Source organism: Tachyglossus aculeatus, chromosome 14, assembly GCF_015852505.1.
Source record: "Tachyglossus aculeatus isolate mTacAcu1 chromosome 14, mTacAcu1.pri, whole genome shotgun sequence".
Classification (NCBI taxonomy): Eukaryota; Metazoa; Chordata; class Mammalia; order Monotremata; family Tachyglossidae; genus Tachyglossus; species Tachyglossus aculeatus.
The window spans coordinates 42,153,275-42,171,765 of NC_052079.1; the positions used below are offsets into that span (position 1 = coordinate 42,153,275).

At 42.6% G+C, this 18,491-nt stretch overlaps 1 protein-coding gene across 1 annotated transcript; it reads left to right on the forward strand.

The window, feature by feature from the left end:
- Positions 1 to 5,428: 5,428 nt before the first annotated feature.
- SPIC (Spi-C transcription factor) lies at positions 5,429 to 15,648 on the forward strand. Its single transcript, XM_038756068.1, has 5 exons — positions 5,429 to 5,470; positions 6,202 to 6,295; positions 8,276 to 8,388; positions 9,427 to 9,532; positions 14,896 to 15,648. The coding sequence occupies exons 1-5, from the start codon at positions 5,429 to 5,431 to the stop codon at positions 15,321 to 15,323; spliced, it is 783 nt and encodes a 260-aa protein (XP_038611996.1). The 3' UTR covers positions 15,324 to 15,648.
- The last annotated feature ends 2,843 nt before the right edge of the window (positions 15,649 to 18,491 follow it).

The following is an 18,491-nucleotide window of genomic DNA, read 5'->3' on the forward strand; positions in this document are numbered from 1 at the left end:
GGGGATACAAGGCAATCAGATTGTCCCATGTGGGGCTCACAATTTTAATCCCCATTTTACAGATGAGGTAACTGAGGCACAGAGAATTGAAATGATTTGCCCAAGTCACACAGCCAAGTGGTGGAGCAGGGATTTGAACCCATGACCTCTGACTCCAAAGCCCATGCTCTTTCCACTGAGCCACGCTGCTCAGCGGGCAGAGAGTCAGCGATGAGATAGATGAGACTGAGGTAGGATGGGAGCGCACGCAGTGTAAAGCAGGAATTGGAACCGGGGGTGGGGAACTGGGGAACAGAGTATCAAGTCCCTACAAGGATCACTCTTGTTTCTGCTGCCACTCAATCAATCAATTGTATTTATTGAGTGCTTACTATGTGCAGAGCACTGTACTAAGCGCTCCCAAGATCCACTCCGCTCTCCGGGTCCTCTGAGGGCCTCAAGAGGAGATGGGGGGCAGTTTAGACTCTGGAGAGGAAATGAAGCTACTGAAAGTGTTGAAGCCTGGGTGTCTCCATGGCTGGTCTAAAAATGATACCTGGCACAGGCCTCAATGTTGAAGGCACTGCCATAGACCAGAGCACTAACCAGGAATGAACTACGGAATATGTCCGTTTATTGTTTTAGCGTATTCTCCATGGCTTAGTAGAGAAGCAGTATGGCTTAGTGGAAAGAGCATGGGCTTGGGAATCAGAAGACGCAGGTTCTAATCCTGGCTCTGCCACTTGTCTGCTGTGTGGCCTTGGGCAAGCCACTTAACTTCTCTGTGCTTCAGTTACCTCATCCGTAAAATGGGGATTAAGACCGTGAGCCCCACATGGGACAACCTGATTACCTTGTATCTACCTCAGCACTTAGAACAGTGCTTGGCACATAGTAAGCGCTTAACAAATACCATTATTATTATTATTCTTGTTACAGTCCTTTGCCCACAGTAAGTGCTCAACAAATATGATTGAATGAATAGTATACCACCTCTTCATTCACCTGCTGGGAAGTGCTGATGTTAACAAAATGTAGTAGGTCATTTTACAGAAACAGGATCCCTATGTCCCAGTGCTCTGTCCCACGACTGGAGGAGTGAAAAGAGTCTGGAACCTCATCCCTTTGACAGACACCTAAGCTCATCTGGGCAGGGAATGTATCTTTTGCTTCCATTGCACTTCCCAAATGCTTAGCACAGTGCACTCCCCTCAGAAGGTGCTTTGTAAATACCAATAGTAGTAGTAGTAGCATTTATTGAGTTCCCACTTGGTGTAGTGGACTATACTAGATGCTCAGGAAGTACAGAAGAACAAATTGACATGTTCCCTGCCCATAAGGAGCTTGTACTTAAGTGGGGGAGACAGAGGTGTAAATCATTACCACCCTGACAAAGCATAGAAACAGTGGAAGTATATGCATGAGTCCTAAGGGTATTCCCAGAACTTTCAAGGTGGATAGCATTCATGGTTGATGGCAGTTTCTGGAACCAGTGATCAGAGCCACATCAAAAGTATGACAACACTTGCCATGGCTTTGTAGGGTTAAAGGGGAGCAGCTACTAATTTTCACCAGAGTCAGGAGGGATGAAGGGATGTTTTGGCAAGGTGGTGGGTGCTATAAAATTCATCAGGGTGGCACCCAGCAGGTGTTCCCCTTTGACTTTGAGGAGACCATCACCATCTGGAGGGCAGTACTAGTGACAGTCAATCAATTGATGGTATTTACTGAGTGCTTACTGTATGCAGAGCACTGTACTAAGCACTTGGCAGAGACCAATACAATAGAGTTGGTATCACTGCCGGGAAGGAGCTTCCAGTCTATGGGGGAAGAGAGTGCTCAGAACAGAACAGAGTGAGGACTGTAATCAGTAAATCGGTGGTATTTATTGAGTGCTATGTGCAGAGCACTGTATTAAGCATTTCAGAGAGCCCAAAACAACAGTGTTAGCAGAAACATTCCCCGCCCACAGTGAGTTTACAGTCTAGCCGGGGAGACAGACATTAATATAAATAAGTAATCCAGGCTGCGCTTAAATGTCCTGGTACAGACCGGCCCCTGACTTAAGGAATAACACTGTGTTCAAAAATAGGAAATTGGAGAATTTACTCAAAGGAGCCTGAATCAATTTAAGATTCCTATTTCTGATTTATGACACTGTCACTTTCATGGGCCTAACCAGCTTGGCCTTATACTTCCTTTATTGCCTTTTTTCTTCAATATATTATTCATCAACAGATCAAACATGCTTCTCTCCAGCTCAAGACGGCTGCTACATGAAGCACCGAGAACTCCCAGAGGCTGCACTGATGCGGATTCATATTATTTTGCAGAAGTTCATTGCCCTCACATGCAACTGAGACTATTGTGGAAAATCTGAAGCAACAAATGTCCTAGTTTCTAAATCATCCGGTGCCCAGTTTCAGGTGGAGGATCCCATGTCCCAGCTCCAGGGCACCATGGTGCACTGTGGGGAAAGAACACTTTCTCACTTAATAATCCCCAGCTTCATAAGATTCATTCATTCAGTCGTATTTATTGAGTGCTTACTGTGTGCACAGCACTGTACTACGCACTTGGGAGAGTACAATATAGCAATAAATGGAAACATTCCCTGCCCACAGAGAGCTAACAGTCATGATTGCGTAGGAGATTTTAGAGCCATATCTTGGTTTTGGCAAATTGTGGGTCTTTTTTTTGTTCTGTTTTGTTTTTTTTTTTTTCTCATTTCTGTCCTTCTTTTTGATAGATAGACAGGCAGGGCCAAATTAAGATTCCTGTGGGCCCCAAGGCTACTCAGTTTTGGAGCACCTCTCCATGGCATTTGAAGTCATCATGTCATGTTCCTCCGCCCAGTCGACCCTGAAGCCACAGTCAGAGATGCTTCAGTGCCGCTTCCCTCCCTCCAACGCTCCAGAACATGCTCCTTTTTGTCTCTGCCAAACTCCAGTCCCCCTGAGCAAATGGGAGGGGCCATTTTTCAAAGTCAGGAATGGGCCAGGTTTTAGAAAGCAGCCATATCCCATCCAATCACTCTTTGGCCTGCGCATTCTCCCATATCACAGGACCCCCACTCTCACCTTAGATATGGGGCAGGAAGAAGAATGAGGTAGAGCGAACAGGTGTCCAAATATAAGAATGAGATTTAAAACTCAGCATGAGAACCCCGCTGATGAAAATTAGACACTCCAGCTCCGTTCTCCACTCACCCAGGCCGCTCCTGGGGGTGGAGCTGAGCTCTGTGTGCTCAGCCCCATATTGTCTCTCCCACCCATTCCTTCATCAGCTGTCCTCTCCTTCACAGAATGGGGAAATTAAAGATGACTGGCATGAATGCATAGCAAGGGAAAGGGCAAGGTGTTGGGGACAGTAAGCCGTCCTGCCCTGTCTAACATCAAGCATGTGTGGTTGACATTTCGGGAAGTCTGATTAGGGAACCATCTTAGTAACTGTCCAAGCGGTGGCAATGTCAGTCGGGTCGGGAGACATGTAATCACTGTCCGAAGTGGGGGCTTCTAAAGTCTCAGGAAGCTATCTGACATCCCATACAGTCCTTAGCTGCAGCCCCAGTAAACCCCCTACACTAATCAAATCCTGGTCAAAAGGAGAATGGACTGGAATTTAGCATCACCTGAAATAGGAGAGGGCTACTCAGTAGTCTACCTTCTTGTTTACCACTAAGATGTCTTCAGTAGCCTTGTAAATGAAGTAAAATGCCTCTCTGCCCAGGTGGCCAGAACCCCATTTGATTTCATTTCCCTTTTAAATGGAGGGACTGTGAGCTTATTGTGGGCAGGGAATTTGTCTCTTTGTGGTTGTATTATACTCCCCCAGCTGCTTAGTACAGTGCTTCACACACAGTAAGCGCTCAATAAATACGATTGAATGAATGAAGAAGGGAAGTAGAGCCAGTTAACCAATCACGGGGATGGCAAAAAAGGGACAGAGGCTTTACAGTCAAATTTCAGAGTCCCTAGAGGTGACTAAATAGGTCTCTTTCCCCCCTAGGAAAGCTTTAAATAGGAGGAAGATCTTAATTCCATCATATTATCATCCAAAGATGGGGAGCACCTGCAATTAAATCTTCTCCTGGGCCTAGGTGAGGTTGAAAGCTCTCTAATCATGAATGGTTTCTCTGCAAAGTTCAGCTGGGTGTCTGTTATTTGTATCAAAGATAGAAGTTGTGAAGACGTTGGATCTTTTCAAAAATCCCCAATTGGTGAACTTCCCCAAAATCAGCTATTTAATGCAGCTCTGCCAGGGGTCACTTTAACAATTCAGTTCTTTATGTTCTTTGTGTGGGGGAGAAGCTTCCTTCTTGGTAAGTGCTCAACTTACTTTTGGCAAAGTTCAGTTCATATTTTTATTTTCTCCCCCATCTTAATAACCATTATTTAATTTACCTGATGGTTGAAAATGCTAAGCAAGCCGACCCTCAATGATATCCTAAGTTACGCCATATCCATTTTGAAGCTAGATCTCTTTTTAGTCAAGAAACCTAAATATACTTTTAGAAGTTTAATTCGAAGGGCAAACAGTTGTCTGCCACTATTTAAAGTGCAATAAACATAATATTTAATTCAGTGATGTGAAGAGGCTGTTATTCTTTGAAAACACTATTAGATGGCATATTATCTGCATTCAGAATTTTAAAGTAATCGTGTTAACTGGTATTTATCAGTGCCTTAGCTAAAACCAGTGTATTATTTATTCACTATTGGAATTCAAAATGAAGATTTTGGAAGGCTGAAACACAATCTTTTGTAGTACTTTTTTTTAAAGTACCTAGGAATAAGCTCCTTGCTGTTGGTATGTAACAAGAATCAATGTAAACATATTTGCTGTGTTTATCAAGAGAAAAAGAAGGATCCTGTAACTCAGTACAAGATCCCACTCTATCACTAATACTAGATTTATCGAGCCCCAACTATGTGCTAGACTAAACATTTAGATGGGATTTCTGCATAGTCACACTGATGGGCTGTCTTAGGTAAAATCAACCATGACCTATTGTTTATGAAGCCATCTCATTTGCTTAAAGGGGCGGACAGTTACAGTGCAGAGTTATATATGTTGAGCTGTGTTAGAATATAGAGGCTTTTGATGTTTTCGTGACACCTGAAAATATACATGATCTTTATCTAATACTGAATCATCTCCACAGCCTCTTTCAGAAATTAAGTAGTACAGGTATTTAATGACTGTAGCACTTCTGTTTCACTTGAGCACTACAGTGCTATACTGATTTTTTAAAAAATTTGGAAAGCATTGATGATATAACAGGTGTTCATAAAACCGTTGGAAGGAATCATTTTGAATTTTTAAATAATCTTTATTTTATGAGCATTAATATTTTAATGTCATGCTTGCCAAATACAAATGTTTTTAATCAGAACCTCTTAATTTGTGAAGTATACTACATATACTTTAGTTACGTATTCAATTAAAAATGAACTTTTTTCAGGACTACGGCTTTGTTAATGAAGGAATGGTAAGTTATGCATTTTTAAAATTTTATTTCCCTCTCCCTTATCCTATGTTCTGGTGAAATGTATCTCAGTGCTTGAAATCCCTTAAGTAACTGCACTATTTAGAGACAGAAATGGATGGAATGAATCTTGTTTGATTCATAGCTATGCTGTAAGCAAATGACTTGACAAAGAACTATAAAAGCATTTATTGAAGTCTGCTCTTTACAACTTCCAAATAGTAATCAGTTGTTGAAAAATGATTTCAGAATGTTTAAAAAATATTTCATATACGTTTTTAATTGATTCACAAAAGATCCTATTCCTGCAAATTTGGAGACAAAAAAAAATTATTTTAATTTAGCTAAAACTCATAGAATTATTAAAAACTTTTTTTTATTATGGTATTTATCAAGTGCTTATGTTGTGCCAGGCACTGTACTAAGCACTGTACTTAGATATAAGATAATCAGATACCATCCAAAACATAACGGATACATTCCTTGACTTCCCAGAATGCAAAATCTCCATTCATTTTTGTGGTGTCTCAAAACCCAAAGAGGAAAAGAGGCCTTATAAAAGCTGTTTCCAGGCCATCGAACATCTAAATAATTTCTAAATGTACCACGAAGACTCTGAGAAGGCTGCACAAAAACAGTTGTCCCATCCATTTGGAATTCTCTAATGCAACATTGGAAGCTGGAAAAAATGTATCAATCGGTTTAACAATCCAAGTGATCTGTCATTCTTTCAGAGTTGTCTTGAACAAGACATGCTGGGCCAGGCTTTTGAAGATGCTTTTGAGGTAATGCAGCAACATTCAGATGGTGGGCTTCAGTATTCTGCAGGTAAAAATAAGGAAACCTATACTTAGCACTTGGGTATTTCAAATGGTTCTGATCACAACTTCTTTTCTGTGGGAAAATACGAGGAATGAGTTCCAGTACCTCTGCTGATGGAGGACATAAAAAATGCATGGTAGATGCTCAATAAATGTCAGCAAACTAAAGTAGGAGAGCACTCACCTAAACTAGAAAAAAAAAAGCAAAGCCACCTTTGCCACTATTAAGTGACAATATGGAACAACGTAAGAACTTAAGCTATTCTACAGTGGCTCAGACGTATGGCTTATACTTATGGCCCAGTATATTGTCCTTAACAGGGAAAACAGGATGCTTGGAGGAACAGTACAGTGGTTTGTTCTTCTCAGTTAAGAAGAGCCAACTAACATCCCTAACTTTGCTTCTAACAACCCATCTTGGACTTAGAATCTATTATTTTTTTCAAATCTTTTGTGAACCTCCTGATAAGTTTGCTTGCACAACTCCCTATGATAATGGAATTCCATATACTTACCATCCATGGCATAAATACCTTTTTTCTTATGTTCATTTTTAACCTACCACATTCAAATTTCAGTGGGTATGCCCTTCATCCCGATCTTGGGGCATTTAGTGTTTATCCTGCCCACATCCTTCAGGATTTTAGATTTCAAACAATCAATCAATTTTATATATTGAGCACTTACCGCATGCAGAGCGCAGTACATAAGTGCTTGGCACAGTACAGAAAAACAGAGTTAGTAGTCATGTTCCCTGCCCACAAGAAGATTGCAAACTAGAGATTTCTCCAAGCCAAAATAAGTGAGCAATCTAATTCACCTCCTTCTTTCATTCCTCCTTTCTCCCCATCACCTGTATCAATTCTTTAACCTGGAAGCTGACTTTTTTGGTGTATGTTATGTAGTGAAAAAAAAAAGCAAATGATTTTGCTTGATCAAATTTTCCTTGATCAAATGTAGCTACCTTTAAGTGGACAGGAGAGGGACATTTTTGACTGTGAACTGTGGGGTATATTACTATGTGCTTTCGGTAATAAAATCACCTGGAACGTTTTGTGGCAGTCTTCCCGAGTCTTCTCAAACCTACAGTATTTCACCAGGAGCATCCTTGACCCCCCACCTCCCGGCCCTTCTTGTGCCAGAGTCAGTCTGATTCCCAGCCAGATAACATAGTCACCACTTTTGAACCACGAAACCTGGAGGCAGGAACCAAGGCATGGTGAGCTGAATGCATAAAATAAAACCCCCAGATGTATCTGCATCTGGAAACATTCATGCCAGGCAGGGGTCAGAGCAGGTAAAAAATGGCTTTTTGGCATAAAACTGGACACCAGGCTGCCTTAGCCGTATTCTTAGATACAGAAGAGAGGCTGACAGTCAATCTGGAAAAGAATATCAAGACAGCTAAAATCATAGCCATTGGAAAAGGAGCAGCGTGGCCTAGTGGAAAGAGTGTGGGCCTAGAAGTCAGAGTACCTGGGTTCTAATTCTGGCCATATCTGTTTGTATTTTTGGTTGAATATATATGCCTTACATTTAAGGATTCAGCTTTTTGCATATTATCTTTCTATATTCTATATATATAGTCTCTACATGTTCGTTTTAATATTCTATTATTAGTGAACTTCTAAGAGTTTTCCCTATGATTAGCTTCAACTAGAAAATTTCTAAATTATACTCTGGAGATACTTTCAATTGAGATGTCAATATTTAGAACTATGCTTTTATTTTCTGATCTCTTACCAAAATATTGACTTCAGAACGTGCGTTTTAGTTATAATGGAAATCTCTTCCATTGCTTGCAGTGAAAATTTTTTTTTTGATGTTTGTCTCCTTTGTCATCACTATTCAGTGGATGCAAGTCCTGTACTAATAATTTGCTTTGCTATTTGTTTCACCCTTCACACTTCCTCAAAGAATTCTGTTTACATTCAATAGAAAATTTTCAAGTTCATTTTGGGCATTATTTTTTTCATTTGTCAATTAGATTATAAAAGTTACTTGACTTTCATCAACCATTATCCTCATGTCAGAGCAAATCCCAACTGCTTTGGAGCCCCACTTGCAGAAGAACCAGGATATAATTGGAGAACCATAATAGTAAGTAGAGTTTATCCTCATCCTTCTGCCATTAACCAGGCATGATTTCTAATGGTGTCCGAATTTTAGTATTTGTGACAGCTTGCCACTTTGTTGAAAGTTGGTAATCTACATCATTCAGTCAATCAATTTTGTATATTGAGTGCTTACTGTGTGCACAGCACTGTACTAAACATCAGGAGAGTGCAATATACCAGAATTAGTAGACATGTTCCCTGCCCACAATGAGCTTACAGTCTAATAATAATAATAGTGATGTAATTTTTAAGCATTTACTTTGTGCCAAGCACTGTCCTAAGAGCTGAGAAGACTATTCAATTGTATTTATTGAGCACTTACTGTGTGCAGAGCACTATACTAAGAGCTTGGGAAGTACAATTCAGCAACAAATAGAGACAATCCCAGCCCACAGTGGGTTTACAGTCTAGAAAACTAGACTAGACTACAGTCTACTTAGCGTCTCTAGGGAAAGTGCATTTTTTGATAGGAGTTAAAGCTTATGCTTCTGTTCATTTCCTGATGGAAAAAAGCAAAGTTGCTGGGAGAATTGTTTTGTTTAACAAAACAGGGTTTCCCTTTCCTTAAGCGTTGTTGTAAAGTCCCACAGGAATACCTTTAAGATTCCAGTATCCATTTCCCTGAGGGCAAGGGAGACTGGTGCCCCTTCCCTTCCACCGCTGGCATGGAGGTGAGCAATACTATGTAGGATTGTTGGCCTGAGCTGCCTTGGGGCTGAGCCCTAAAATGTTGGTTTGGTTGTGTGGAGTGTAGAGAAATCAGCAAGCACTTTGGAAAATGATTCTGCCACTAAAAAAGCCAGTGACTATGTATATCATCTGCTGTGAAATTGTTGGGACAACTGGCTAGAATGGAAGAATCAGGTGAGCCAAAGTGCTGGACTTGTGTGCCAGAGGCCAATTTATTCATATCCCCAGCAGCAAACTGAGTAAGAAAATATCCCTCCCCATTCATCTGGGTTAAATAAGTGGTCAAGTTCAATTTATGAATTTTATGCAATGTTTTCTTAAATTACTTTAGAATAGTGCTACAGACTTCTATTTTGAGGGAAACATCCATCACAGTCCACAGAGCATTTCAGAGAACCAGGTAATACATCCTGTCTCCCAGCAAAAAGGAGGAAGAGGTAAGTTAATACATCACTATATGCCCTAAATAGTTAATTAGATATTCTCAGAGCTCTCCTTAATGAGATTGTTTATCATGTCTTCGAAGAGATTTTTCATATATTCTTTCCTGTTGATGGATTAACTTCTTATTGTTTTCCTCTCCAATACACAACTCCAAATCCTGGTCTTCTATCTCAATCGGTAAAGTATGTTTCTCTTGAGGATAATAGTAATTAACAAATGATGTTGAGTCATTCTTTGGGGACCCCTAAATTGAATGGTGAATCATACCAGAGCGTATGTTCTTTCCCAGAGACAATTTGTTCACTAGAAAAGCTGCTCAGTCCACAGTGCGTCACTCCCCCAAAATCTACAGTGGCTACCCACCCATCCATCTCCAGGTCAAACAGAAACTCCTTACCATTGATTTTAGGGTAGTCAATCAGCTCTCCCCCTCCTACCCTGCTTCTGCTGATTTCCTGCTACAACCCAACCCACAGGCTTTGCTCCTGTAATGCCAAACTACTCACTGTGCCTTGATCTTGTCTTTCTCACCACTAACCCCTTGCCCACATCTTCCTTCTGGTACTTTCATATCCAACAGACCATCATTCTCCCCATCTTCAAAACTCTACTAAACTTACATCTCCTCCAGAAAGCCTTCCCTCAATCAATCAATCAATCAATCAATCAATCGTATTTATTGAGCGCTTACTATGTGCAGAGCACTGTACTAAGCGCTTGGGAAGTACAAATTGGCAACATATAGAGACAGTCCCTACCCAACAGTGGGCTCACAGTCTAAAAGGGGGAGACAGAGAACAAAACCAAACATACTAACAAAATAAAATAAATAGAATAGATATGTACAAGTAAAATAAATAAATAAATAAATAGAGTAATAAATATGTACAAACATATATACATATATACAGGTGCTGTGGGGAAGGGAAGGAGGTAAGATGGGGGGGATGGAGAGGGGGATGAGGGGGAGAGGAAGGAAGGGGCTCAGTCTGGGAAGGCCTCTTGGAGGAGGTGAGCTCTCAGCAGGGCCTCAATAAGCCCTTACTTCCCCTATTCACCCTCCCTTCTGCATCACCTATATACTTGGATGTGTACCCCTTAGGCACTTTGATTTTACCCTTCCCTCACACAGCACTTACGTTTATGACCATCTGTAGTTTATTTTAAGGTCTGTCTCCCTGTCTAGTGTGTAGGTTCCTTGTGGGCAAGGGACATACCTACCTACTCTACTGTATTGCACTCTCCCAAGTGGTAGTACAGTGCTAGGAACACAGTAAGTGCTCAATAAATGCCATTGATTAAGTGGGGGATTGGGAATCCAGCCCTCCTTTGGCCTCTAAAGCGGCACTGAATTTGAGATTTTACCTAGTGATATGAAAAGAAGTTACAAATGATGACATTCAGCATGGCCTAGTGGATAGAGCACGGGCCTGGATGTCAGAAGGACTTGGGTTCTAAACCTGGCTCTGCCACTTGTCTACTATGTGATCTTGGGCAAGTCACTTCACTTCTCTGTGCCTCAGTTACCTCATCTGTAAGATGGGGATTAAGACTGTGAACCCCATGTGGGATATGGACTATGTCCAACCTGATTAGCTTGTATCTATACCAGTGCTTTGTACAGTGCATGTCACATATTAAGAGCTTAACAAATACCAAAAAAAAAAGAGTGAGCTTTCTATTGGGCTGAAAATCTCTTAGACTATTTTGCCCAGTGGACCCCTCTGGGAGCATATGAATCAATCAAAAGTATTTACTGAGTGTCTACTTGGTGCAGAGCCCCATACTAAGCAGTTGGGAGAGGAGATAGAATTCAAAACCATAATCCCGGGCCTCAAGGAGTTTGTGGGAGTCAGAAGAACTGGGTTCTAATCTCAGCTCTGCCATTTGTCTGCTGTGTGAACTTGGGCAAGTCATTTAATTTCTTGGTGCCTCATTTCCCTCATCTGCAAAATGGGGATTTAACACCTGTTCTCCCTCCTACTTAGATTTTGATCCTCATGTGGATTCTGGTTATTTTATAGCTATCCTAGAACTTAGTACAGTGCTTGGCACATAGTAAGTGCTTAACAAATACTGTTATTATCATTATTATTTTAGTATAGTGGGGGAGTTGTTCATCAGCTTTCCCACATGGCTGTAAACAGTGTAAAGATGGAAGGGAATCACCACAAGCATGTCAAACCAGTATCCATAAGTGTAGAACTAGCCACAGAATTACATTCAGAGATCTTGTCCAGTGTTTAAATTATTACTCTTGGGGAAACTGATTGCAGCATTTCACCCTATCCTGTTTCTCAGCTGGTGTGATATTTTATACTTTCTTTTCAATCAATTAGTCATATTTACTGAGCATTTAGTGTATATAATATACGGTACTAAGTACTTGGGAGAATACAATATAACAGTTGATAGAGGGGGATAAGGACATTAATGTAAATAAATGAATTAAGGATATGTATGTAAGTACTGTGGGAATGAGGAAAGGGAGAATAAAGGGTGCGAATACAAGTGCAAAGGGGACACAGAAGGGAGTGGAAGAAGAGGAAATGAGGGTCTACTAGGGGAAGGCCTGTTGGAGGAGATGTGCCTTCAATAAGGCTTAGAAAGTGGGGAGAGTGATCGTCTGTTAGCGATGAAGAGGGAGGGTGTTCCAGGCCAGAACCAGGACGTAGATGGTGAGATAGATGCTATAGAGGTACAATGAGTAGGTTGGCATTTGAGGGGCGAGTGTGCAGGTTGGGTAAGAAAAAATAGGGAGATAAAATAGGAGGGGGAAAGGTGATTGAGTGCTTTAAAGCCAATTTAAAGGAGTTTCTGTTTGATGTGGAGGTTTATGGGCAACCCCTGGAGGCTTTTGAGAAGTGGGGAAACATGGAATGAATGATTATGTAGAAAAATGATCCAGGCAGCAGAATGAAATATGGACTGGATTAGGGAGGGACAGAAGACAGGGCAGTCAGCAGGGATATGACAGACCAAAATCGTCCCTTTCACCTCATAGGAGATAAACCTGGCTCCTTTACTACATGAATGCTAATCCTGAAAATTGCTCCAGTTTCTTCTGGAATCAGACTTGCCCTTGGAGAAATTCTCCAAGGAATATCTGCAAGTAGTTGGGAACAGTAAACAAGCAAAGAACCTTCTGCCTGAAGAACTAAACAGTGGAATAATTCTCTGAATTCAAAGGAGACTGGTTACCTTTTGAGACAAAGGACAGTTTAAAATATTGACTCCTTTGGTAACCCAAAACAGCCTTATTGACTTCAACCCAATTTCACAAGAGGGGCTTCCTTTCAAGCTAGGATATAGTTGACAGCCCAAATCAAACCTTGACAATACTATGCTCAGTTCTGTAAAGGTTCTTAAAAATGAGATTGGAACCATTCAGAACAGTAGTAGATTCCCAAGTGTCAAGAATCCCTAGAGAATGGATTTAGTGCAAGGGGCTGGGGAGCAAGGATAGGGATGTCACACGTCTTGTTGTGTATCAAAAAGACCCCATATGCTTTTTTATAGTTTGAGGATTCGACGAGAAGCAGTGTGGCCTAGAGGATAGAGCACGGGCCTGGGGGTCAGAAGGACCTGAGTTCTCATCCCGGCTCTACCACTCGTCTACTGTGTGACTTGGGCAAGTCACTTAAATTCTCTGTGCCTCAGTTACCTCATCTGTAAAATGAAGATTAAGACCGTGAGCCCCATGTAGGACCATGGATTGTGTCCTTCCTGATTTTCTTGTATCTACCCCAGCAACTTAGTACAGTGCCTGGTACATAGTAAGCGCTTAACAAATACCATAAAAAAATCTATGAGTATGGCCACCTCTGAACTTGGTGGTTCAGGAAGCAGAAAACCCCAGTTTGAGTATGTGTGGCTACCTCTGACCCAAGCCTGACTGTTAGTGATGTAACAGCTGGATGATGCAGTTCAGTTGGTAGAGATCCACACTACGTGGGGGTGGAGTGTCACTTGCCTGGAAGGCAAGAAGAGGAAGCAGAAGGAAAGCCAAGTCACCTGAATGAACTGAACCCCAGGCAGGTGGAGGAGGTCGAATAAAACAGGAAGGAAAAAGACTGGAGTGCATCCAGCATCATTATCTAAAGATCTTGACTTCTTGATTCGTGTTGCACCCAGCCCTGAAGACATTGGGAAGTCTCTCTTCCCAATGCCATCCACCTCCAGCCTCCCATCAGTTGATGGCATAGGAGGCAGCTCTCATTTTGTTTATGCTCAAAAATCCCTCCACCTCTAAAGGTTTGGATTTTCCAAAACCCGTTCCCTCCCACACTGAGCCTTCACCCTGCACTCTCTCTCTTGGCTGTCCAGTGTCTGGATCCTGCCTCCCTGAAGTTGGGATGGTTCGGGATCTAATCCCGGCTCCACCACTTGTCTGCTGTGTGAACTTGGGAAAATCACTTAACTTCTCTGTGCCTCAGTTACCTCATGCACAAAATGGGGATTAAGACTGTGAGCCCCATGTGGGACAGGGGTTGTGTCCAACCTGATTAGCTTGTATCTACCCCAGCACTTAGGATGGTGCTTGACACACAGTAAGAACTTAACAAATACCATCATTATTAATCAGCAAAGGAGGGCATGGGACCCAACAGCAAAAGTTATTTGGGTAGTGGTCCTTTCCCTGACCCAGATACCTGGCACTCCATGACCTCATACTGTCTCTTACCCCAGCATTGCCTGACAACTTCCCCTCCCCTGCCCTCTGGCAGAACGGGGCTGTGAGGAAGAAATAGGGTCCAAATTTCTCCTCCCAAATCCAGGCACTGTAAGGATTTGCCATACCCTCTTCCACACTCTAGCAGAACCTCTTCCTTGGCCCGCTCTCATCCTACTTTCCTTCCCTTTCTGGGTTCAGGGATTGTCAGAAACAGGGCCAGGGATAGTCTGGAGATGGGAGTTTGGAAAATAGGACATCCTTAGCCCTGCTTCTAGGTCCTTTGGCTGCTGGGTGTGGAGCAGGAAGCCAGATTTTAGGGCAGTCACTTACTGGTTAGCCCCTTAGGTGAGATCACAACAGTCACCTTTGGCTGACCCTGGGACTACTAAATGGAGTTTGCCATAGGACATCTCAGTAGCCCTGCTGGGCTTTCAATAAATTGGGCTCTATTTCTCATTCTTCCACTGATAGAATTCCTTAATGTCCAGTAGAGTGATGTAGTGACATATCTGTTCTCCCTCCTTCTTGGACTGTGAGTCCCATGCGGGACAGGACCTGTGTCTGACCTGATCATCTTGTAACTACCCCAGCACTTAGACCAGTGCTTGACATGTACTAAGAGTTTAATACCATAAAAAAATTCCTATCAGTTTAATTCATGGCCTTGTTTTGCCCCACTAGGTAGAAAGAAACTCCGTCTGTTTGAGTATCTCTATGAATCTTTATCTGATCCTGAAATGGCAGAGTGCATCCAGTGGGTAGATCAGTCGAGGGGAGTGTTCCAGTTTGTTTCAAAGAACAAAGAGAAGCTTGCAGAGCTCTGGGGGAAGAAAAAGGGCAACCGCAAGACTATGACTTACCAGAAAATGGCCCGAGCCCTGAGGAACTATGGGAGAACTGGGGAAATCATTAAAATCCGGAGAAAGCTGACCTACCAGTTCAGTGATGTTGTCTTACAAAGACTCTCACCGCCTTATTTCCTGGGGAAAGAAATCATCTACACGCCGTGTATTCCACCTGACCAAGACTACATCAACTTAAATAACTGGACCTGCAACTATAGTTACATGAACAACAGTGACCTTGAGCTGAGCCATGCTGACAACTAGATATGCTGGACTGATAGGGTTTCAGAAAAGCTTAACTCTCTTCTCAAAGCATAGAGCTCTTTGGAGAAAAAGGAAATTCCATTTATAATGGCCCAAAATATTAATGCTAAGTCTGCAACTAATCAGCACAGAAGACTCATCGACTGATTCTGCTAACAGACTAAGAGAATGAGAAATGTTGAAATCTGGTCGCATTTGGAATACACTTATACCTAGCCAGGCTTGTTCCACTATACTATCTTTGTGTTCTTTTTGCCCTCGCTGCCATACAATACCTGTAATTGGTTTAAAAGTTGATTATTTTCTAAACATCACCTTCCCTTTAAGCACTCTGGTTATAATTTTCATATAATTTAAAGCTAATGATTTCAATAAAATCACCAATGAAAGAATTAGAAAATGTGTGGTATAAAAATTAAGTTAAAAAGCGTAAACCACTGTCAAAGCATTAGTGCTCAACCGTGGGCTCAAGAGCCCACCTGTAACAGACCGCATGCCCTTCTTTTGCTCCCAGCAACTCAGGAAGTGGGGCTGTTCTCCCTCCAAACTCAGTGACACTTGCCCCGCAAGCCCCAGATTACTCTGCGGCTTCTGTGTCAGAGAAGGGAGGGAGTGTGTGCTTGTGCTGTTTTGGGCTCAGTGGCATTTTTCGAGCTGATCCCAAGTTTGGTTCTTCCTAGGGTGAAGAAGTGCCCCCCTTGACAGTTTAGACTGAGAGCAGAGTCAGAAATTTTAACTGGTAGGTTTGAATCAGAGCATCGAGGGGCACAATATCTCCATCCTGTGAGCTACCACCCCGAGAGCTGGAGGGTTAGTGAAGGCACAGGATCTTCTCTCACACTCTTCACTGGTGTGATCACAGGGGTACGTTAGGGGAAGCAGTGTGGTCTAGTGGAAAGAGCACCAGCTTGGGAGTCAGGAAACCTGGGTTCGAATCCCAGCTTTGCCACTTTCTTGCCTTGTGACCTTGGGCAAGTCACTTAACTTCTCTCAGCCCCAGTTTCCTCATCTGTAAAATGGGGATTCAACTACTTGTCTTCCTCCTAATTAGACCATGAGCCCCAGGTGAGACAGTGAGTGCATCCAGCCTGATTATCGTTTATCTATTATAGCACTTAGTACAATGCTGCTCTCCAGTCCCTGCCTTCTCCGACTCCTTCTTTGAATCTTCCACCTTTCCCAGTAGTGCCTCAAGAGGAGATTTGCCTCTTCTCAAAACCTCACCCCTCCTCCTTCACCTCTGACCCAAACCCCTTAGACCTTATCAAAATGCTTGCCTCCTCTTTTCCTCCCTCTCTACCATCTTCCACTGTTCACTCTCCAATGGCTTCTCCACTGCTTTCAACATGCCCATGTATCCACTTACTTTTCTTTCCCCCTACTCTCCTCTTCCTCTCTCATCAATGCTTTCCCTGTTGCCTTGTCTGTAGCTGAGAGGCCTCTTCCCATCATATTGGTCAAGACAGGGATCCTAATGGGTTCCACCATGAACCTTTTGGGAAATGGAATGAAACTCTTGAAATTATGAACATCATAAGTGAAATGAGCTATCTGGCCACTGTACCAGTGAAGATGGGGAAAAAACAGCCCTTGGCTCTTTCTCCCTGTTTTCTTTCCTTTTCCATCTTCTCCCCATCTGCCATCCAGGCCACACAGGTTCTAATATGAGTCACGGGCTGCATGCCACAAATGTGCACTAGGAATTTCTAGAAATTTGGTTATTGGAGATTGTAGCAGGGCAAAGAACCCTGTCCCTTTAAGGGTGCCTAATTATCCTTAGCTGTGCCTGTGAGTGAACTTAAGGGTAAAAGACAGCACCTGGGGTAGAGAGTTTTGTCTTGAGGCAGTAAGGAGTTTTGTTGTTGATCAGGCTGAAGAGTCTCCTCACCTCCTGAAAAGATGTCTTCTTCTCTTCACCAAGTGGAAAGCTAAAGGTAAGTAGCCTGGGCTTCTGAGAAGGGTATGCTAACCTGGATATTTGTCTGTGTGTGGTTTTTTAATGTGGTATTTAAGTTCTATGAGAGAAACACTGTTCTTACCACTGCGGTAGATACATAGTGAACAGGTTGGAGAGAGTCCATGTCCCACATGGAGTTTATAGTCTTAATCCCCGTTTTACAGATGAGGTAGTTGAGGCAAAAAGATTTGCCCAAGGTCACCCAGCAGAAATGTGGTAGAATGGGGATTAGAACTCAGATCCTTCTGACTCCCAGGGCCGTGCTCTAGCCACTAGGCAATGCTGCTTTGTATTCTGTGGTGGAGAATATGGCAGGCCTTTTCCCCTTAAGGCCAGGTTTGACTATGTCCTTGCTGAAGGCAAGGGGCACCAGGCAGGAGTTTTTCTCTGAGTTTCTACTTGGGCCTTTTTGGCCTTCTTTAGAAGGAACAATACCAATGTTTCCAATCCACCAAGATTATGAAGTGGGGAAAATGGATTAGGGATAGGGCTCTCAGTGGCTGCCACAGTCTCAGCTTTTTCAAGTGCCCTTGCTTCCTGAACAGAGGCAGGTGTGAACAAAGTGCCATCCAGTCCCAGGGATTTGTCAGTGTGGTTTAGTCACTAGATACAAAACAACCTGTGTGGCCACCACAGTTTAATCCGTCTTCAGCTTGCTGTTACAAAAACCATTCTGCCCTAAGGCTCTGGTTACCTCCTTTATCACCCTCATTCTTGGGCGGGGGTATGAGTACCCTCTCAATCCATGATGTGATTGGAGTTAAAAAAAATCTATAACGTTTACCCTAAAGTACAGATTTGAATGCCACTACAGCAGTTTTCACAGTTAACATTATGTCCTTGAGAATAAGGACTTCTTGAATTCAACATGCAAATTAGCAGAGTTGGCATACACTCAACAAGACTGCAGCAGTGGCAATTTGTCACTCAAAAGGTTGGTGAGAGGGGAGGACTCTACTGCTTCCAGACAACAGCGTCATCTTAATTGAGAGAAGCAGAAGCAGAGAAGCAGCGTGGCTCAGTGGAAAGAGCCTGGGCTTTGGGGACAGAGGTCACGGGTTCAAATCCTCACTCTGCCAATTGTCAGCTGGGTGACTTTGGGCAAGTCACTTAACTTCTCTGTGCCTCAGTTCCCTCATCTGTAAAATGGGGATTAAGACTGTGAGCCCCCCGTGGGACAACCTGATCACTTGGTAACCTCCCCAGCACTT

Bases quoted from the DNA above. Each gene is read 5' to 3' on its own strand.
- SPIC (XM_038756068.1), top strand. From the start codon at position 5,429: ATGAACTTTTTTCAGGACTACGGCTTTGTTAATGAAGGAATG. The intron at 5,471-6,201 runs GTAAGTTATGCA...TCATTCTTTCAG, and splicing joins GCTTTGTTAATGAAGGAATG to AGTTGTCTTGAACAAGACAT. The intron at 8,389-9,426 runs GTAAGTAGAGTT...AAATTACTTTAG, and splicing joins ATAATTGGAGAACCATAATA to AATAGTGCTACAGACTTCTA.